Here is a 22389-nt window from a genome sequence, read left to right as displayed (position 1 = left end):
TTTTGAGTATTTTTTTGCTATAAGGATGCATGTGCTTGCCAGAGAGACAGAGAGAAACAGAGACAGAAAGGGAGAAATCAGCCCCCAGGGGGCATGGCCACACCCCAGACCTTTCTCCTCCATTCTCTTCTTGGAATTTTGGGCACACATGCACATGTACCTGGCATGTTTCAAGCCTTCAGGTTGGGCCTCAAACCATGGTCAGCCACATGGGAATCCAATGCCTTAACCACTCCACCACCTGCTGGCCCTGTACCCCTAATGTTTAGTGGGGCAGGTGCCTGGCCCGTCTCTCGTACTTTCCTGGCTCTATCAGTACTCTAGCTGTCTCTCCCCATCCCCTGTACCCCAAAGTTCTTGTTCCCTCTGAGAGTCCCAAATCGCTCAGCTCAAAAACACCTAGCTGCTGAGTGAGGCAAGCCACGCTATGAAGGAGAGACATTGTATGTCCCCACTTAACATATACCATATATCTGCATTCTATGACTGAAACTGATTGACTAACGGTTGCACAAACACAAGAGATGGGTGTGACTGTCAGACGAGGTGTATGTGGAGGAGTGGGGCCTAACGAAGGACATTTGGAGAAGGGATGCAGAGGTAGAGCATTGATGGGATGGGGAGGGGTGCTGTTATCTGTTAAAGATATTTTGATCAACGGGTCTGGGGAGAAATGTGCACATATCGAAATGGTCTCATGGTAAGCCAAACAATATGATTGAAATTATATACAAAAAACAAATAATAAATAATGTGGGAAAAAAACACACAAACAAACAAAAAAAATATAACCTAAAAAAAAAAAAAACCACAAAAAAAAATCCTAGGAAGGCATTATTGATTAAGTACACTCTTAAACAATATACATTGGGAAGCATTTACATTTTACAACTCATCAATGCATGATAGATTCGCCTATCTAGATGGCAGGGTTTGCTTTCTTTTGCTGGTCAGGGACTTCATTTGCTTTGTGTAGCTTTTTCTCGAGACTGGCGATGCTCTCGGTGGGCGTATGGAAGAAGGAAGGCAATTGGTGGTTGGGGCTGAGAAGCAGGTGCTGACGTTTCCTGGACAGAGCCTGACTCCAGCCTGAGTCCATGATGTGGTCACTGTACCCCACGAGGCATGGTGCCATATAGGGAGGGAGGGCCTGTAGTCAACCCAGGGAGGCCCCCAAGGAACTGGCTGGCCTTGCTGAGTTTCTCAGTCTCCTCAGTGTTCTCATGGGCAAGATGGTGATGACAGCATAGCACCTGCCTACACATCCCAGAAAGAATTCCTTGACAATTGCAAGAGACAGTGTGTATGAAATAGCTAGTGAACTGTGAAAGGCTGCCTCTCAGGAACAAGAAACAACTCCATTCCTGGGTTTGTTGGGGAGGCCATGACAGTGTTGGACTAAGGAATTCCTTAAAGTTTTATCCAGGAGAACAAAGAAGCTGCTTCTCCCTGAAAGGTCAGACTCGGAGAGTTCCATTGTACCTGTTCCAATAGTAGCCGTCAAAATTGGGTATAGGTGGTTGCCAGTCTTGCTTTATGACAAAGGGCTCTGCGTGGGCTTTCTGGGAACAGGGGATGAAGTTGTGGGTGCATAGAAACCTTCTGTCATGAGTAAAGGCCCTGGCTGGGGCCAAGAGGTGGCACTGGATCTCATGTGGCCAACTCTGTGGTTCGAATCCCAGACCTGGAGGCTTGAAAAACATGCCAGGTGCATGTGTGAGTGTGCCCAAAATCCTGAGAGGAGAATGGAGAAGTTATTGTGATGTCATAACCGCTGGGGTGAGTGGGAGGAATTCTATCTCTCTCTCTCTCTCTCTTGCGCACACGTGCACACATGTACCCTGTGGCAAAAATCTGAGAGAGAGAGAGAGAGAGAGAGAGAGAGAAAGGAGGTCCTGGCTCATTTGTCCTTATAGCAGTGGTATTAAGGGTCCCTTAATTTTGCATTAGTTACCTCAGGCATTAAAACTTTTTTTAGGCCTTGGTTTGGGAGCAAATAAAAAGTATAACCCTGTTCGTGCTAGGAACTGTCATGATGTTTCCGTAACAGTGTAAAGTTGAAATTTAATCTAGATCTTAGATATGTTTTATTACTGTTGCTTCTTGAGATTCTTTGTCTAATCACAACTGTCACCAGGCTTGTCAGATCTTGCTTTCAGGAATACTGGGCAGGGCAGTGACAGTGGCACAGCAGTCACCCAGGCTCTGTGGTGCTGGACCCACTTGGCAAGGTCCCTGGTTCTCATTCTGCTGTCTCCCTGTACCTCCTGTACTCGGAAATAATTGTGACCACATTAGGGAGCTGACCATAAAATTAGTATTATTTGTGAGTAACAGGATGCATATTATCTCTTGTTACATGACAGAGTACTCCAAAACTTAGCCACCTAAATCAGTACACTTTTTTTTTTTTAATTTGCTATAGGGTGCATGCACTTGTCAGAGAGAGACAGGGACAGAGAGAGAGGAAAAGCAAGAAAGCATCCCCTCGGGGGCATGGCCACACCACAGTATCTTCTTTTCCTTTCTCCAATCCTCTCAGGATTTGGGACATGCACACACACCTAGTGTGACTTTCAAGCTGCCAGATCCGGGACTTAAATCATGAAGTCAGCCATGTGGAATCCAGCTGGCTTACCCACTCACCACCTCCTTGCCCACACATTTATCATCTCACCGTTTCCAGAGATCAGGTATCTAAGCACAGCTTAACTGGGTTCTCTACTTTAGGATTTCTTTCTCACAAGGCTGTGATTAAGGCGTTAGCCCAGCCTGAGTTCTCATCTGAAGGCAGGACTGAGGAAGGATTGCTTTCAAGCTCATGTGGTTGTTGATAAAATTAATATCCACTCCTTCCTCACTTGTGCCTTCAGATGAGACCCCAGGCCATGTGGGGTCTCCCATCTGGGGTACTGGCCATGGGAAAATGGTAAGCTGGAGAGAATGACTCATGTAAACTACTGGATATTAAACTTGAGTAATGCAGTAACTCCACCAGCTTGCTAGAACCTGGCAGGCTCTGACCATTACATTTATCAAGGCCCCTTTCTGAAGAAGAGAGGGCTAAGGATCTTCGCCCCTCTATGGTGGATAGTTTTTGTGTCCTTGTCTTAAAAGTCTTTGTCTTTCAAGAATAGGATAAAGAAGGCAATGGGAATTAACACTTACACTGTATCTGCTCTCTGTTCAACACCACGAGGGGCTTTCACAATCATTAGTCATCTAAACTAATACTTGCTTCAGCCTATGAGGCATGGACATAGACCTTGAGTGAGAGTGGCAGTGGGTTCAGAAAGAACAGACACACACACACGTAGAGAAAAGAATAAACCTGGAAACTGAGCCATTTCCAGGTTTATTCTTTTATACAGTGGTGGTGGTGGTGGGGGGGGAACGGAAGGTAGAGCCAGGTTTTTCCTATCATAAACCGCAGCTGCGGAGCATCTTGCATGCCGTGGTTCTAGACAAGTCTTTCCTGGCCTTCTCTGGCTGACATTCAGCTTCCTTTCCTTTACACTGCCCTGCAGTCAACAGCAGGTCATGTCTTTGTTAGACCTTTCACTTGCCCTGCAGCATCAGCACAAAGCCATATCTACTTTAAAAGTCACTAGTGCCTGGTCCAGATCTGGCCACTCCCTACAAATCCTCATAATAACTGAGATGGTATGTAAGCTCCCAACATGTCAACTAGTGCACCCAGGCTATACGCTAGAGAAGAGTAGAGCCATGACTTGAACTCAACCATGTTCTTTCCAGTAGACCTTGCTGCCTCTCGCCTAAGCAAGGGCCCCTACTCTCCAGCAGTGGGCAGCTGCCGGCCTCAGCCACGGGGATCAGCAGTCCTTGGCCAGAATATTCTGGGTGCTGGTCACCACAGCAGGGCCAGTATGAGGTCATTCTGACACCCAGCTCCATTTCCTGGTAGCCTGTGGTAATTTCAGGTCATCTCAAACGGACCTTCATTTTCTGCGTTTCCTAGTTTTCCTTTCTTGAAAGTGGCTCTACCGCGTACCCACCCACTTCCTGTCTGCGCGTTGTTCCTTCTGTGCTGACCACATGGCATGATTAAGTGCTCTGAAACTATTTTAAGCATCCAGTCCTTTGAGATGACGAATTTTCTGCCATTCTGCTGGGATGACATGTGCAGTAAGGTCACCCTGAGGATTGGGGCTCTTGGAGGGGGGTGTACTTGATTTGAATTAAGACCATATAAATTACTAGTCAGGAAGATACTGGGTCATCAAAAAGGTCATGACATATTTTTCTGTTTTTCAATGCAAAAATCCATCGTGATTTTTTCAACTATCTGAATAACTCACTTTTTTCAATGTAAAACTAAATATTTATCAGATAAAATTATAACATGCCTTACAACACTGAAATCAAATGAAGCTTTATTTTAAAGATATACTCAGCCATGTACATAGAATATTTAAGAAGCGTTCTATTAAAATACTGTAGAATAGTCTAAATAGACTATTGAAGAAGTAGTCTAGTTACATGGCAATTTTTTTTCCCTTTTTAAAAATATATTTTATTTTAAAATTTTTATACATTCAATCACTATACATCACTTGGCTTATAAAGTGAATAAATTTTCTTTTTTATTTTTTCTTTAAATTTTTTTTACATTAATTCACTATACATCATTACAGCATACAAAATGAATTTTCCATCCAGAATGCACTGTATATTGGCTCAATCAAAAACATCAACATATGTGTTATCAACAAATAATTTTCCATTTTTACGTGGCAATTTGAAACCTCCACACAAAAACTGCATAAGAACTTAGTTGTTCTAAGTATCAAAGTCAATTAATGATGGTTCTAAAGCTCAAGTGACCAGAAAAATCTCTGCTAAATCTTTTGCTTGCTTGTCCTAGCACGTAGCCACTTTTACTTTTAATGCCATGATCATAAGCCTGAAGATTAATGAAGAAGCACCCTAGTGAACTGGGTGTGACCGTGTTAAAAGGTGTGCACACACAGCATCCTCACGTGACAGAGAGATCTTGGGGAGCTGGCTGACCGCATTTGCCGTCTGTGTCTTCTCTAGCAAGCCAGCTGAGAAACAACTTCCCCACCTCATGGAGCAGCCCTGTTATTTAGGGACATTTTCCCACCGCGGCACCAGGGAGCTGTTTGACATTCCCAAGCCCCCGTGATTGACCCAGGTCAGTAACGATTTTACCTGCCTGTGGGTGGTCAGTGTCACCCACTTGTTTTGTTGCTGCTCTTTACCATCATTCGTTTTAGTCCAACCGTCTGGAGACTTTTTTGGTAAAGGGCCAGAGAGCGATACTTCTGATTGGAGGTCCATGGCCTTGATTGCAGCTGTCTGCCATCGTGGAGCAAAAACACTCACAGACAATACACACAGGAAGGAGCGAGGGCGTGCAGCCCACTTCATGATTGACCCTAGACGCTGTCACTGGGCAATTCTACACGTAAGCCACTTCAGGACAAAGGCAAGGTGGCCTCCAGTGTGGCAGACACTGGGCCAGGTGCAGGGGTTGGATGGACGAACAAGAAAGATGGGTCCTCACCTCCGACACCTTCCCCGGTGGCTGGTTTAGTTTTATGTGCCTGGTGAAAGCTTCTGCAGTAGTTTTAGATGACCTTGAATGGGTCAGGCTACTAAAAAGTTCCATCTTCTATGACTTCTGAACTTAGCTGTTCTGTTTTTTTCTTTCTTTTTTTAGTTCACTAGAGAGAGGGAGAAGGGGAGAGGGAGGAAGTGCCCTCCTCCCATGGGGTTTGGCCACATTGCAGTCCCTTGTCCTTCACCTTCCTACCCTGTTAGGATTTGGGGCATACACGCACACATGCTCAGGATGTTTCTCAAGCTGCCAGGTCCAGGACTTGAACCGTGTGGTCAGCCACGTGAGATCCAGCTACCTTAACCACCAGGCCACTGGCTTACCCCTTAACTGTTCCTTTTCCCTGTCATTATTTGCCCTCAAGCTTTTGTTACTCATCCAGTGGCTTTTTGAATGTTTTGCTGTCTGGTAGGTATGCACTAAGGAAAGATGGAGGCAAGGTTTAGTATTAGTCAAGTCTCCAAGTCCTTGCAGGCTTCACTGCGAGTTGAGTTGCGCTTTCCTCAGATCCAGAGCTGAGTGTCAGCTGTGTGTCAGGCACTCTGCTCTTAGAGGTGGATCTGCTGAGACAGGGAGAGGGTAAGTAAGTAAAAGCGAACCTAGGTTTACAAATTGTGCTAAGTACTAAGATAGAAATAAGTGAGGCCACAGGCAGCAGGAAGAGGAAGGAGACCCTGCTCAGTGCCATCAGTGAAGAGGGGACATTGCAGTTGGGACCCAAAGAGTGAGAAGTAGCAGTTATGCCAGGCGTGGCGGAAGAACATTCAGGCTGTAAGAAAAGTACATGCTGGCCTTCCGGTAGAGCAGGTAAGGCAGCTGGATCCCACACGGCCAACTGTGTGTTTCAACTCCCAGACCCAGTGGCTTGAAAAACGCTCCAGGCATGTGTGTGTGTGTGTGTGTGTGTGTATGCATGTGCACGCATGTGTACGCACTCCAAATCCCTAAGGGAGAGGTGGAGGACAAGGGATTGTGACATGACCATTCTCCAGGAGTGGTGCTTCATCACTTTCTCTCCGTCTCTTTCTCCATCTCTCGGCAAGTGCCCATGACCTCAAGCAAAGCAGAAAGGAAGGAGAAAGAAAAGGAAACCACATGCAAAGGTCCCGAGGCAGAAATGGCTTTGCGACTGAAGAGTAGGAGCAAGGTGGAGGCGTGTGTGGAGCTCTCGAAACTGGGGGAGGAATTAGATGTCAGTTAAAGCATGCTGGGAAACCGTAGTGTCCTGTGTGTTTGGTCTGCTGTTACCAAATACCACGGACTGGTGACTTAGACAGTAGACACGTGTTTCCTCCGTTTGGAAAGTGGAAGTCCAAGGTCAGGGTGGTTTCTGCAAAGCCTTTGCCTGCTTGTAGATGGCTGCCATCTAGCTGTGACGGCACATGGCCTTTTCTCTGCGTGCCCGTGGAGGGAGAGACGCCAGTGCCTGTTCCTCTTCTTATGAGGACATCAGTTCTATTGGGTCAGGGCCCCACCCTGATGACCTTAGCCTTAATTACCTCCTTCAGGACCCTGTCTGCAAATGCAGTCAGACTGAGCTGTCGAGGGCTTCAGCCTACAAGTTGGAGGGCGAGAGTGGTGCGATTCAATCTATTCGACATAGAAAGGGTCTAAGCAGGGGAACGACTGGACTCTGGTGGCCATGTGGACATTGATTGTGGGCAGTCCAGTGGGAGACCTCTTGCAGTATTTCAAGAGAGAGATGATGATGGCCTGACCAGGGGTAGTGGCTGTGGAGATGGAGAAGAGGGGATGGATTGGTGGTGTGTTTGGGGCAGAAATGACTGGCTTGGTCTGTCTCCTCTCTGTCTTTGATTACTCATCCATATCTCTCAGTAACATGGAAGTTGCTGAGTGGTTCTGTTCCCAGTGCCTGGTGTGGTGTTTGCACCCAGAAGTGCACAGCAGCTGCTGCAGTGGTGGGGAGAGGCGCTGTAGTTTCCAATCCATACCGTACACCGTGCCTGCCTTCAATGATCATGATTTGGACCTGGAAACCTCCTTGTGTCCCTTAGGGTTTCACTTTTCCCTGTCATTATTTGCCCTCAAGCTTTTGTTACTCATCCAGTGGCTTTTTGAATGTTTTGCTGTCTGGTAGGTATGCACTAAGGAAAGATGGAGGCAAGGTTTAGGATTAGTCAAGTCTCCAAGTCCTTGCAGGCTTCACTGCGAGTTGAGTTGCGCTTTCCTCAGATCCAGAGCTGAGTGTCAGCTGTGTGTCAGGCACTCTGCTCTTAGAGGTGGATCTGCTGAGACAGGGAGAGGGTAAGTAAGTAAAAGCGAACCTAGGTTTACAAATTGTGCTAAGTACTAAGATAGAAATAAGTGAGGCCACAGGCAGCAGGAAGAGGAAGGAGACCCTGCTCAGTGCCATCAGTGAAGAGGGGACATTGCAGTTGGGACCCAAAGAGTGAGAAGTAGCAGTTATGCCAGGCGTGGCGGAAGAACATTCAGGCTGTAAGAAAAGTACATGCTGGCCTTCCGGTAGAGCAGGTAAGGCAGCTGGATCCCACACGGCCAACTGTGTGTTTCAACTCCCAGACCCAGTGGCTTGAAAAACGCTCCAGGCATGTGGGTGTGTGTGTGTGTGTGTGTATGCATGTGCACGCATGTGTACGCACTCCAAATCCCTAAGGGAGAGGTGGAGGACAAGGGATTGTGACATGACCATTCTCCAGGAGTGGTGCTTCATCACTTTCTCTCCGTCTCTTTCTCCATCTCTCGGCAAGTGCCCATGACCTCAAGCAAAGCAGAAAGGAAGGAGAAAGAAAAGGAAACCACATGCAAAGGTCCCGAGGCAGAAATGGCTTTGCGACTGAAGAGTAGGAGCAAGGTGGAGGCGTGTGTGGAGCTCTCGAAACTGGGGGAGGAATTAGATGTCAGTTAAAGCATGCTGGGAAACCGTAGTGTCCTGTGTGTTTGGTCTGCTGTTACCAAATACCACGGACTGGTGACTTAGACAGTAGACACGTGTTTCCTCCGTTTGGAAAGTGGAAGTCCAAGGTCAGGGTGGTTTCTGCAAAGCCTTTGCCTGCTTGTAGATGGCTGCCATCTAGCTGTGACGGCACATGGCCTTTTCTCTGCGTGCCCGTGGAGGGAGAGACGCCAGTGCCTGTTCCTCTTCTTATGAGGACATCAGTTCTATTGGGTCAGGGCCCCACCCTGATGACCTTAGCCTTAATTACCTCCTTCAGGACCCTGTCTGCAAATGCAGTCAGACTGAGCTGTCGAGGGCTTCAGCCTACAAGTTGGAGGGCGAGAGTGGTGCGATTCAATCTATTCGACATAGAAAGGGTCTAAGCAGGGGAACGACTGGACTCTGGTGGCCATGTGGACATTGATTGTGGGCAGTCCAGTGGGAGACCTCTTGCAGTATTTCAAGAGAGAGATGATGATGGCCTGACCAGGGGTAGTGGCTGTGGAGATGGAGAAGAGGGGATGGATTGGTGGTGTGTTTGGGGCAGAAATGACTGGCTTGGTCTGTCTCCTCTCTGTCTTTGATTACTCATCCATATCTCTCAGTAACATGGAAGTTGCTGAGTGGTTCTGTTCCCAGTGCCTGGTGTGGTGTTTGCACCCAGAAGTGCACAGCAGCTGCTGCAGTGGTGGGGAGAGGCGCTGTAGTTTCCAATCCATACCGTACACCGTGCCTGCCTTCAATGATCATGATTTGGACCTGGAAACCTCCTTGTGTCCCTTAGGGTTTCAAAGAAGTGGCAGAACTAAATGATTCTCACGCATGTCTGTATTTCATATATATACCATACCCGAGATCGTGAGCTGAAGCCATCCCCTTCACGCTCCGCCTCTGCTTTCTAACTCTGCCTGCACAGATCTGCGTGGGTGGCGAGGGTGCCTTATGCAACGCAGTGCTTACTTTGGCCCGCGTACCTGTGGGTTGGCCAGGCCTTTCCTCTGTGTATGTCCGCCTCCTCCCTCAGCCTCGAAGGGCTGGATACAGTCCTAACATGGCAAACAGGTATCTAGATGCCTGGCAGCTCAGGAGCAATGTTGAAAGTGGTTGTTTATGGTTTCTCCATAGAATTTACTTAATGCAACTGAACTCTATACTTTAAAATAGTTGAAATGCAGGCTAACAGGTGGTGTAGTGGTTAAGGTGCTGGATTCCCACATGGCCAACTATGGTTCAAGTCCTGGACCTGGTGGCATGAAAATCACATCAGGCACATAGGTGTGCATGCCCAACATTCCAAGAGGAGAATGGAGAAGAAAAGGCTGTGGCATGGCTATCCCCCCTAGAAGAGATTTCTCATTTTCCCTCTCTCTGTTTCAGTCCAGTGAGTGCAAGCATCCTATTGCAAAAACCTAAAAAACAAAAAGAAACAAAAAACCTTTTATAGTGGTGCTTTAAAGACTTTTCAGTGTCTTACATGCCCCGTAAAGAAGATTAGGTCCTGACTTTGCCACTCATTCTCCTTAGTTATAAGATGGGATAATGACGCTTTGTGTAATTGCTTTCGCCAGGGAATTTTAATAATGATTTTGCAAGTTGTTTAACATCCCAGAATCTTGATCTTGTCCTCTGTAGAGTAGGAATAATGATAGCATGAAGAGGCTTCAGAAAATTCATGGGAAGTACATGTTATGAAAAGACTATTAATTTCAGGATTTTTTGCATGAAAATAAATTCATATTTTAATTCTATTTTCCCACAAACTTTTTTAAAAATTTATTTTGTTTGCTATTATTATTTTTTTAATTTGACCAGAGGAAGAGAGAAATGGAAAGTGAGAAAGCAAGTTGCCAGGTCTGGGACTTGAACTGTGGTCGACCATGTCTTGAGCGGTGGTCGACCATGTGGGAATCCAGCCCTTAACCACCATGCCATCTGCCAGCTCCCCCCACAAACTTTTCAACACATCCTCATACCTTTATCAAGATGGCATGGAAAGTTCAACTAATCAATGTGTGTAAAACATGCTGTGCAGAGCCTCACGTGACGTTAACAGTAGGTGTGAACTACTGCTCTTAACAATATTGAATATAGGGCAAGTGGATGCTTATGGAAGTAATGCCAGGCTGCGTACTCTGAGTTACTTGGGAAAATATTTTCCTACTATAAACAGAGCTAAGGTTCTTGTTACTTATTTTAAAGAATTATTTATTTAATTTTATTTATTCATTTATTTTAATCTGACCAGAGAGACAGAGAGAAAGTGAGAAAGCAAGCCACCAGGTCCAAGACTTGAACTGTGGTTGGCCATATGGGAGTGTCCAGCATCTTTTAATTTATTTATTTATTTTTGGAGAGGTTTTCACTATAGGGTGCGTGCACTTGCCAGACAGACAGAGAGAGACAGAGAGACAGAAAGCAAGAAATCACCCCCCAGGGGGGATGGCCATGCTGCAATCCCTTCTCCTCCATTCTCCTCTTGGGATCTTGGGCACGCACGCACACGTGCCCAGTGTAAGTTTTAAGCCACCGGGTCCAAGATGCAAACCGCTGTCGACTACATGGAAGTCCAGCGACATAGCCATTACGCTAACTGCTGGTTCTCGTGTCCAGCATCTTAACCACCATGCCACCTGCTGGTCCTATGTTCTAGTTACCTGTGTAGAGTAACTTTAGACAATAGATACACAAACACAAGTTGTAGGTACAGAGAATAGACAGTGGTAGTTATGAAAATAGAAAGGCGAGGGAGTGCTCCTAGGAAGTCATTAGTAAACTCTGAGAATCTGAGGTTATATTTAAAATATGTCACAGAGGGACCAGCAGGTGGCATGGTGGTTAAGGCGCTGGACACTCCCATATGGCCGACCAGGGTTCAAGTCCTGAATCTGGTGGCTTGCTTTCTCACTTTCTCTTTCTCTCAGTCTCACCCTCTGTCTCTCTCTGGTCAAACTAAAAAATAATAATAATAATAAATGAATGAGTAAATAAAATAAAATAAAATAAAATAAATAATTATTTTTTAAAAATCTTAAAAAAAAAAGTATTAAAAAAATATGACACAGAATATGGGCCAGAAGGTGGTATGATGATTAAAGCACTGGACTCCCTTAGGTCAACCATGTTTCAAGTCCCAGACCTGACAGCTTGCTTTCTCATTCCCCATCCCCTCTGTGAGAGCATGTGCCCTATAGCAAAATAAAATACTATAATAATAATAACTAAAATTAAATAAATAACTCTCTTTTTAAAAATATGTCACATAATTAAGTCTCAGAATATTAGCACTAGCAGAAACCAGATATTTGAACACAGTGATTTTCCAACTTTGCCAACAATCCTCAAGGAGAAATTCAATTCCATTAATACCCATAATAATAAGTACGTAGATGTGTCTATGTTGTAATAATGTTTATCTAACAGTATGTACCATGTATGCTGTACTCTGATATTTTGTAGTCTTACATTTTTTTTTTAATGTTAGTTGTGACCCACTAATTTTATTTCATTGGGTAGAGAACCTCAGTTTGAAATACTGCCTTGGGACCAGCAGATGGCATAATGGTTATGTTGGTGGACTCCCACATGGTTGACTGCGGTTTGAGTCCCAAACCCAGCAGCTTCAAACTCATGCTGGGTGTGTGTACATGCGTGCCCAAGATCCTGAGAGGAGAATGGAGGAGAAGGGATTGCGATGTGGTTGTCCTCCCAGGGGAGTGATTTCTCACTTTCTGTCTCTCTGTCTCTCTCTCCGGTGAATACACACACTCTATAGCAAAAATCTCTCTTAAAAAAAAAAAAAAAAGAAGACCCTTAAAAGATTAATCATTAGGGAAATGCAAGTCGAAATTACAATGGGGAACTTCTTCACAACCTCTAGGGACATAATGGCTACATCACCGGACTCCCATGTAGTCAACTGTGATTTGAGTCCTGGACCTGGTGGCCTAAACTCATGCCGGGTGTGTACATGTATGTGTGTGCCCAAGATCCTGAGAGGAGAATGGAAGAGAAGGGATTGCAATGTGGCCATCCCCCCGGGGGGGGGGGTGATTCATCCTGTCTCTCTGTCTCTCTCTCTTTTTAAGCGCCTTATAGCAAAAACCTCTCAAAAAAAAAAAAGAAAAAGAAAAAAAAGAAAAAAGAAAGAAAAAGAAAAAGAAAAAAAAAACCTCTACTTTCTTTTTTCTTATTTCATACCAAAGCATTTAATCAATAATGAATGAGTTTGTTTTTCTTTGAATGTTCAGTTGAATGTATGAGTCATTATTCAGAAATATTTACATATTCCTAAGAGACTATTTTGTTACAGTGGCGTCATGACAGGGTGACACTGGGATTCAACCAAAAATGGGGCAAGAGTCCTGATTCCATCTGGTTTCCTTTTTCTGCCAGGTAGTTCCAATTTGCCAGCAGAATGAATATGGAAAGAGACTCGGAAACAACATTCGAGGAGGATTCCCAGCCTAATGATGAGGTGGTTCCCTACAGTGATGATGAAACAGAAGATGAACTTGAAGAACAGGGGCCTGCGGTTGAGCCAGAACAGAATCGAATCAACAGAGAAGCGGAGGAGAGCCGGGAGCCGTTCAGAAAAGGTAAACACAACCAGGGCCTCACTCGTAAGTCCTTCCCCGAGTCACAGCGATGGGCGCCCAGGGCGGTCGGTTCTTTCCACATAGTCTCGGAGAGCATCTCCCTTCTCTGATGGCCTCAGATGCAAGTGAGAGAATGGCAGATGGGCTGGGACCAATACCTGTCATCCTCAGCATGGCAGGGATGGGAGACCACATCTGCAAGGTCTATAGATAAAAGGTCTTGGTTAATGTAGATACATAAATTTTTATAGTGTGTATATTTTTAAAAACAAAGTTGTATGCGGAAAGATTTGCTTGTTATCGCAGCTAGAAACTTTTTTTAAGAATTGTTTTATTTGGGAACCAGCAGGTGGCACAGTGATTAAGGCCCTGGGCACTCCCGCATGTCTGACCATGGTTTGAGTCCCAGACCTGGTAGCTTGCTTTCTCACTTTCTCTCTCTCTTTCTCTCTCTCTCTGTATGTGTGTTTCTCTCTGGTCAAATTAAAATAAAATGAATGAATGAATTAAAATTTTAAAAAAGAATCATTTTATTTAACTTAATTAATTAATTCTAATTTGACCAGAGAGGGACAGAGTGAGAGAGAGAGAGAGAGAAAGTGAGCTTCCAAATCCGGTCCTTGGACCGTGGTTGGCCATGTAGGCATCCAGCGCCCTTAACCACCACACCACCTGCCAGTCCCACAACTAGGAATTTAAAAATACACATATCAATCAATCTTTAGCTGTGAATACTCTGTATGGTTAAATTGTTGGTATGAGTTCTAAATAACCACCTGTACATATATAGATAAGAGGAGTTCACAAAGTTCATAGAAAAATGGAATTCGAGAGCCAGCCCTATAGCCTAGTGGCTAAGGGAGCCAGATCCCACATGACCAACTACAATTCAAGTTTTGGCCCTATAGCTTGAAAAATAAACAGGATAGTGAGCCTGTGTGCCTGCCTAAAATTCCAGCAAGATGGAGAAATGGAGAATTATGGCATGTCTGTGCCCCAGTAGTCTGTGCCCTTTCTCTCACTCTGGCTCTGTCTCTCTGTCTCTGTCTCTCTTTGGCAAGCCTACTTCCCCTCTGGTAATTTAAAAAACAGGGACCAGCAGATGGTGCAACAGTTACATCACTGGACTCTCACGTAGTCTACCACAGTTCGAGTCCTGGACCCAGTGGCTTAAAACTCACGCCGGGTATGTGTGCATGTGTGCCCAAAATCCCAAGAGAAGAATGGAGGAGAAGGGATTGGCCAGCATGGCCATCCCCATTGGGGGTGATTTCTCGCTTTCTGTCTTTCTGTCTCTCTGGCACCTGCATCCTATAGCAAAAATCTCTGAAGACAAACAAACAAGAAAAATTAAAAAAAAAAAAAAAGAAAAAAAAAAGAAAAAGAAAAATAGAATTAAAATTATTTCGGTGCAAAACATTTTTGAAATCTATGCATAGCTTTTTTGTAATATACATTTTTCATGAACTTTTTCAAGACCACTCTTATGTTTATTAATTTGGAGTCTTTCATAGGAAATTATAGGTGGGTGAGCATACTCGCATGCCCACCGATGGATTCATGAAGTGATGCTCGAGGGTAATCTAGGTCATGTTCACATATACCCGCTGTAGCAAACCCAGCGATAGGTGCCGCTTTTCATCGTCTCCTCTGTACTTCACCACCAGAACTTGGGGTGCCACCCAGTGAAGGCAGCTTCTCAGAGATATTATTGTAGGATCCAGGCCCTTTGGGGGACCCATCTCTGAAAGGACAATGCATTTCTGGGGACCAGGACACAGTCGTGTGCCTCTTGGCATCGTCAACTTGTTCCCTTTGTGCTACTCTCGAGGGACCTTGGTGCTCTCATTATCTTCTGTTCAGTCCCTTGTGAATAAAAAGTGGTTCAGGTGCTGTAGCAGGTTTTTTTGTTTTCTGGAGGGGGCGGGTCTCTGCTTGCCAGGAGGGGCCCATTATGTCATAGCCTGCACCACCTGCCCAGAGTCAGGGCAGCCTCCAAGGCAGGGGTTAGACTAGCCATTGGCAGACTTTCTCATGAAGGACCAAAGAGCAAAGAGTTTAGGCCTTGTGGGTCACATGGTGTCTGTCACAACCACTCAGCTGTGCCAATGCTGTGAGCTGGCGGCCAACATTGATGTGGCATGGGGTTGTTAGAACATAGCTTACTTGGGGCCGGCAGGTGGCGTGGTGGTTAAGGGCGCTGGACTCCCACATGGCTGACTGTGGTTTGAGTCCTGGACCTGGTGGTTTGCTCTCTCACTTTCTCTCTCTGGTCAAATTTACATAAACAAACAAACAAACAAATAAATATAAAATAATTCTTAAAAATAATTTTTAAAAAGAACATGGCTTACTCTACCACCACATTCTCTTCTCTATGGCTTTTTATTCATTTCCTACTTGTTTTTCCACCCTGGCCACACACGTAGGCTTCTCATCCACCTCTTCATTTTAGAAATCAGTCCATGAGGAAGCTCAGCCTTTGCTATTTGAATGCCAGATTTCAGGTTGAGAATGTTCTGCCATGGTACCTCGAGTTCCCACCTTGTAATAACCCTAGTCTCCCATCAGAAATCACCAGGATGCTGGTCTGTTCCCTACTCCAGGATGAGCCTCCCTGCAGCCTCAGGCTTCGGGGTAACCTGAGATTTTTATCTAGTTTTGAAGTCTCCTTTCCAGATTTTGTAGAGGCTCTGTGTTCCCCACATACCACTTTCTGCCCCCTGGTTTCAGGGGTGTTGCCACTTGGTTAAGCTGTTTTTCCAAAACCAGTTCTGACTTGCAGAAAAAGTGACAAGGCACAAAATCCACTTCTGTAATGATTCTCCCTGCTGAGGTCAGCTCCCCAGTGTGGGGAGACCCTCCCTGGAGGAGGATGCTTGTAGCTAGGGCCGCATCCCCCTGCTGGCCCTGAGGCCTGGGGCAAGCCTTGGACTCATAACATGGCTTACTTTACAACCACATTCTCTTCTCTATGGCTTTTTATTCATTTCCTACTTGTTTTTCCACCCTGGCCACACACGTAGGCTTCTCATCCACCTCTTCATTTTAGAAATCAGTCCATGAGGAAGCTCAGCCTTTGCTATTTGAATGCCAGATTTCAGGTTGAGAATGTTCTGCCATGGTACCTCGAGTTCCCACCTTGTAATAACCCTAGTCTCCCATCAGAAATCACCAGGATGCTGGTCTGTTCCCTACTCCAGGATGAGCCTCCCTGCAGCCTCAGGCTTCGGGGTAACCTGAGATTTTTATCTAGTTTTGAAGTCTCCTTTCCAGATTTTGTAGAGGCTCTGTGTTCCCCACATACCACTTTCTGCCCCCTGGTTTCAGGGGTGTTGCCACTTGGTTAAGCTGTTTTTCCAAAACCAGTTCTGACTTGCAGAAAAAGTGACAAGGCACAAAATCCACTTCTGTAATGATTCTCCCTGCTGAGGTCAGCTCCCCAGTGTGGGGAGACCCTCCCTGGAGGAGGATGCTTGTAGCTAGGGCCGCATCCCCCTGCTGGCCCTGAGGCCTGGGGCAAGCCTTGGACTCATGCGTATTATTTGTCCTTCAGCCGTCCATACTGTACGTGGAAGTACGTGGAGTCAGTTCCTAATTGTCACTTTCTAAACCGTTGAATAATCAGTTTAAGTCTTTTCTGCCCTAAAGCAAAATATACTAAAATCATGATAACAAAATTAAAGCGGAATCACCATCAGTCTGAACAGGAAGCGGCCTCTGATCTAACAGAGTGGCAGCAGGGGATGAAGTCAAAGTTGCCCGACCTGTTAGCAACCGGTTAGGAGAGGGAATTCTCACCGCTTGTCCAAATAGTGAATAAAACATGCTTCCTCGTTCCTTCCCCTGTGGCCATCAGAGCCCCCTATCGCAGTCTGGGGATCTTTGCTGCATGTGGGGATCTGATGAGTTGGCAGGAGAACTGGCTCCCTGGGTAAAGGGTGAGCTTTGCGGTCGGTGGTTGGGGCCACACCATCAGCTCTCTGTCCCGGTCACAGTGCAGGGGTAGGGGTTGGGTGCCTGCGGAAATGTCAGGGAAGCACGTAGTGGCAGGAGCCTCTCACCTCTGTTTTTTTCCACCTCTGCCTGCACCTGCTGGTGTTCGGAGTCGTTTCCTGATTGTTCAGTTTACAGTTCATATTAGAATGTCGATTTCTACCCTCACAGTAAGGCCACTGAGGGAGCCCATAACTGATTCGAGTTCTTCATGGTCTTTTCCAAGGATGGCTTCTATTCCTAGGGAAGGCTGGTGGTTCTCAAGTCTTGAAACCCCTATCAAATGACTTTGCCTGTGCCTTTTTACAAAAATTAGTATTCTAACACCTCTATCTGCCCTTCCCGAGGATGCAGGGGACAATCAGGAAGTGCCAGGTCTTTTTCTTCCCTGTTTACCTCAGCCCTGCACCCCCTGTAGCAGCCAGTCTGCCAGCCCTCCATCCTCTCCTCCTGCTCATTATCCTTCTCCGCGTCTTCATATTTTCACCATATCCTCACTTGGACATTTTCCCCATTAAGGTTGGCGCCACGCTGGCTCGCTGGCTGGTGACTGGCTGGCTGACTGGACTTTCTTTTTTAATTGCCAGAGGACATGTGTGCTCACTAGAGAGAGACAGAGAGGAGGGAGAGGGAGAAAGCACTCCCATGGGGACAGTTGTAACACAGTGCCCCCCTCAGCTCTCTCTTCTCTCAGGATTTTGGGCACCCACATATCTGCAACCAGTGTGTTTTTCAAGTTGCCTGGGCCAGGATTCGAACCACCGTCAGCCATGTGGGATCAGGCTGCCTTAACCCCCAGCCCATGAGACCGGCTCTTTAAATTTTTTGAAAATCACCCATCTGTCTTTCTTGACAGTTTAAGCCACAGATCATTTCCTTCAAAGGATTCTGTTCTTTAGGACCAGGGCGTGAAGCCCCTGTGATGGCATCTGCGTAGCCAGTCCAGACCAGCCCCCATCCAGCAGCACGGACCGCAGTCGTGTCTCTCATGGCACTGTTGTAGGGCAAAGTGTCGGTTTTCCTTTCTTAAATAAAGAAAATACGCCAGCCCAGCTGGACTTGCATGTTAAACAAGTGATTTGAGAGACCCATCGCAAGTGCTTTTCCATAGAAGGGTCTTCATTGTGCGCTGTGAGACTCAGAGGTGCGGGCAGGGAGAAAGAAGCCCAAGGTTGACTGAAACGGGCCTGCCCTTCTTGCACCTTGAGTGAAGGTCAACAGGGACAAGATGGGTTGGGGGGGACGGAGGGGACAGGGGGGCATTCTGTGCTGAGGCCTCGCTCCCTGAAGAGCACACCCACCAGAGTATTTCCCAGGTGCGCTCTGCCAGATGGTTCTGGACACAAAGATCCTGAGGGCCCTGACACTGGGGACTCAGAATTCTTTATCCTCCTCTGCAGCTTAAGGCTGTCCATTAGCGTAAAAGGATCCAAGGAGTCTGAGCTTTAAAGAAACCAGGCGAGACCATCCTATGGTGTGGTTAGGCCACTGGATCCCACATGACCACATGTGTAGTTCGAGTCCTGGACCCAGTGACTTGACAAACACACTGGGTGCTTGTGTGTGCCTGCCCAAAATCCCAGAATGAGGGGGAGAGAGGAGGAGGGATTATGGTGTGACTGTTCCCCGTGGCAAGTGCTTTCTCAACCCTCCTCACCCCCATCCCTAGTCTTTCTCTCTGCAGTGACTGTATGTAAACTTTGGCAAAAAAAAAAAAAAAGAGAGAGAGAGAGAGAGAGAGAAACTGGTAAACTTTGTTCTAAAATCCCTAGATTCTGAGATTTTCTTTTCTTTCTTTTTTTTTTCATTTTAAAGAATTATTTATTTTATTTTATTTATTATCATTATGTTTAATTCACCAGAGAGAGATTGAGAGAGAGAGAAAGAGGAGGAGAGAGAGAGAGGGTGAGGGAAAGTGAGGAAGCAAGCTGCCAAGTCTGGGACTCGAATCGCAGTCAGCCATGTGGAGTCCAGCACCTTGAGCACCACACCACCTGCTAGCCCTAAGTTTTCCCTTCTTTTTAGCTTACTATCTCAAGATCTGGTATCTCTAGACGCACTCTGGGAAATTCTATGCCAGTCAGGAAGCAGCTAAGAGATGAAGTCCTACATAGTTATTAAGAGGGAAGACCCCAGACCATGTGAGTTTGAGTCCTGCCTTCGCCACTTTCCAGTTGGATGACTTTAAGGAATGGGCTTTCTCTGTACCTCAGTGTTCCCATCTGTAAAATGGGCATGATGTTAGTACTTACTTCATAGAGCGGTTGTGAGGGTTAAATCAGAAAATAAATGTGAAGGACAGAATCGTTTCAGACATGAAGTATGCGCTCAATAAATCTTAGGAGTCTCAAATACCATCCAACTGCCCATCTCACTTAACTAACTTATTTTCTTTCTTTCTTTCTTTCTTTCGTTCTCTCTCGCCTTCCCTCCCTCCCTCCCTCCCTTTCTCCTTTCCTTTCCTTGTTTGCTGGAGGGCATGTTCACTCACTGAAGTGAGACAGAGACAGAGAAAGTGAGAAAGCACCCTCTGAGGGGGTGGGCAAGCCACAATCCCTTCTCCATTCTCCTTTTGGGACTTGGTGCAGGCACACACATGGGTCCGGTATGTTTCTAAGCCTCTAGGTCTGGTACTCGGACCATGAAGTCAGCCATGAGGGATCTGCTGCCTTCACCACCACAGCACTGGCTGGCCCTTCTCTTACCTCTCTCCCTTCAAACCCAAAGTATCTTCTCACCCAATGTCTCCTTTCTTGCTTTTGTATCTTTGAACCTTTTCCAGACCCCTCTTCCCCCCTTGGTACTTGGCGTCTCTGGCGCCAGCTGAAGCTGCAGCAGTGTCCTTCCTCACACGGCCTTCTTTCCCCAAGTCCACGTGTGAAGGATGGTTAGACAGATGGAGGAACAGTTTCTCAGAAACCAGTTTCCCACAGGTCAAGGAACTGTTGATGATTCGGTGTCTGCCTGCCTCAGCTTTCTTATAAAGTTTTCCCTTTAGTACCACCTTCCTCAGCCTGCTCTTTCTTCTTGCAGTCCTGTGGACACTTGTCTCAACCCCACCCTCATGCCTTTCAGTGCCCCAGGGGCTCTCAGAGGAAGCCTGGGTCTCAGATAGGTCACTCCCGTATCAGGCCAAGGTGTCTGCCTGCCTAAAGAGAGAAGACAGAAAACTGTACTATGGTGAAGTCTACTTGTGTACGTATAAAACAGCTGGGACAAAACTAAAGCTTGCAGTAAAGCCAAGATGGCTTACTCCTGCAGTGACAGGGACTTCTGCTGGATTGACCGGTAACTAAGGAGTCTTCCCAGGGCAGGTGTGTGGGAGGGCTTCCTTATGGAAAGGTCTACCTGCACTATGAGCTGAAGAATGAGGATGAGTTAACTCGAGGAGGAGAGAGAGGGGCTCCAGATAGGGAATGGAAGGTCTGTGATAGGAGGGAGGTGGCATGCCTGTGGGAGTTGGCAGAACTGAAATGACACCCAGGGAATGAGGATGCCGTGAGAAGGGAGAGAAGATGAATAAGTGTCCTGCTTCCCTCCGTGGAAGCACCTGCCATGGTGTAATTGAAAAACAGTGGCCGATGGACAGGTTACCTGTCTTCCTGCTAATCTGTAAGTGCTGGGAGGGCCTGGAGTCTGATCTGTCTTGTTCTGAGCTGGTTTGGGGACATTGGACGCCGCGCTGGCATGCCATGGGGGCTCAGTGGGCCTTTGGGATTGAATGCACTGGAGTGCTTCAGCAGACCTCTCCTGAGAGCAAAAGCCAGCATTTGTATTTTGCTCTGTTTTCTTTTCAAATTTGCCAGAGGGCATATGTACTCATCAGAGAAAGACAGAGAGAGAGAGAAAGCAAGAAAGCACTCTTTCCCCATGGGAAATGGTCATGCCATCATCCCCTCTTCATTTCTCCTTTCAGGATTTTGGGCATGCATGCACATGTGCCTGGCATGTTTTTCAAGCCACCAGGTCCAGATCTCAAACCACAGAATTGGCCATGTGGGATCCAGCTGCCTCAACCACTATGCCACAGAGCCAGCCCTGCTTTGCTTTCAATCTATCAACTGTTAAATTTTGTTTTGTTCTAGCCATAAAGCCAAATGCCGCTAATACTACATAGTCAAGCAGGTAGACACAATAAATTCCTGACTCCAACCTCTTACCCCTTAGTCAGCTCCCTCTCCCACTTTGTGTTCACCTACCACTCTCCCCAAGGTACTTTGGACCACTCCTTGCTTCATACATCTGGAAACATACAGCCATCCAGACCCTTTCTCCTTCCTCCCCTCCAGCCCAGGAGGAGGATCCGGCCCTGTTCCACCGCTTCTACTCCCCCTGCCGTCACCCATCGCTGACCTCCCTCTACTCGCTCCTTCACCTCAACTCCAAAGCCTGTCTCAGTCTCCTCAACCTAAAAACACCTTCTGTTGAGCCTAGCCCAACTTTAGTTTCTTATCCATAAGAATCTTATTTCAAGGGGGCCAGCAGTTAGCGTAATGGCTATGTTGCTGGACTCCCACGTAGTCGACCGCGGTTCGCGTCCCAGACCCAGTGGCTTAAAACTCACGCTGAGCATGTGTGCGTGCATGCCCAAGATCCCAAGGGGAGAATGGAGGAGAAGGGATTGTGGCGTGACCATCCCTCCAGGGGGGTGATTTCTCGCTTTCTGTCTCTCTGTCTCTCTCTGTCTGGAGAGTGCACGTGCCCTGTAGCAAAAACCTCTCAAAAAAAAAAAAAGAATCTTATTTCAAGAAGATCACCTTTGTGGTTTTTCTGCTCACTATATCATCGCCATCTTTCGTCCTTTCTTACTGGACACATCTGCTCTGGCCATTACTGCTCATGCCCTTTTACTTCCCAGATGCCCGTTCTCCTGGTCCCTCCTTGTGCCTCGTAACCGCTTTCAGAGAGCCCCCCGCCACTGCTTAACTATTGGGGCCCTCTCTTGGTGTACTGTCCTTCCTCCGTGTACTTCTATGTGATTATCCAACCATAATGTCAGCTGCCATCTGTGGGCTGAGCACTTTCCCATCTGTATCTCCAGCCTGACTCTCAGCCTGGGCTTCCAGGTGGTTTTTCCAGCCCCCAGATGGGCGTTTCCACCCGCATGTGCTCCAGGCATCTCCAACTCAGCAAATCCAAATGCATCCTTCCCCCAGCCAGGCTCATCCATCTGAGTCTCTAGTTCATCTTTGGCTTCTCCATCCGTCCGGTACCAATCTAGAGTCCTGGGGAGAGGGGGGTGACCTTTTTTTCTCATTTTTGTTTATCACTCATTCCTG

At 46.6% G+C, this 22389-nt stretch overlaps 1 protein-coding gene across 3 annotated transcripts in view; it reads left to right on the top strand.

Moving 5' to 3' along the window:
- Positions 1-22389, top strand: part of ATP8B1 (ATPase phospholipid transporting 8B1) — a 158898-nt gene that overhangs the window by 62106 nt on the left and 74403 nt on the right. For all 3 annotated transcript variants that reach the window (XM_027768129.1, XM_006139916.3, XM_027768099.1), the window contains exon 2: positions 12912-13114. In XM_027768129.1, the coding sequence (XP_027623930.1) occupies positions 12934-13114 (181 nt within the window). In that variant the 5' untranslated portion in view covers positions 12912-12933. The remainder of the gene's footprint in view (positions 1-12911; positions 13115-22389) is intronic.

Source organism: Tupaia chinensis, unplaced genomic scaffold (assembly GCF_000334495.1).
Source record: "Tupaia chinensis unplaced genomic scaffold, TupChi_1.0 Scaffold000012_1, whole genome shotgun sequence".
NCBI lineage: Eukaryota > Metazoa > Chordata > Mammalia > Scandentia > Tupaiidae > Tupaia > Tupaia belangeri.
The sequence above is the reverse complement of the archived record's forward strand: the minus strand, read 5'-3'. Positions and strand labels throughout refer to the sequence as shown.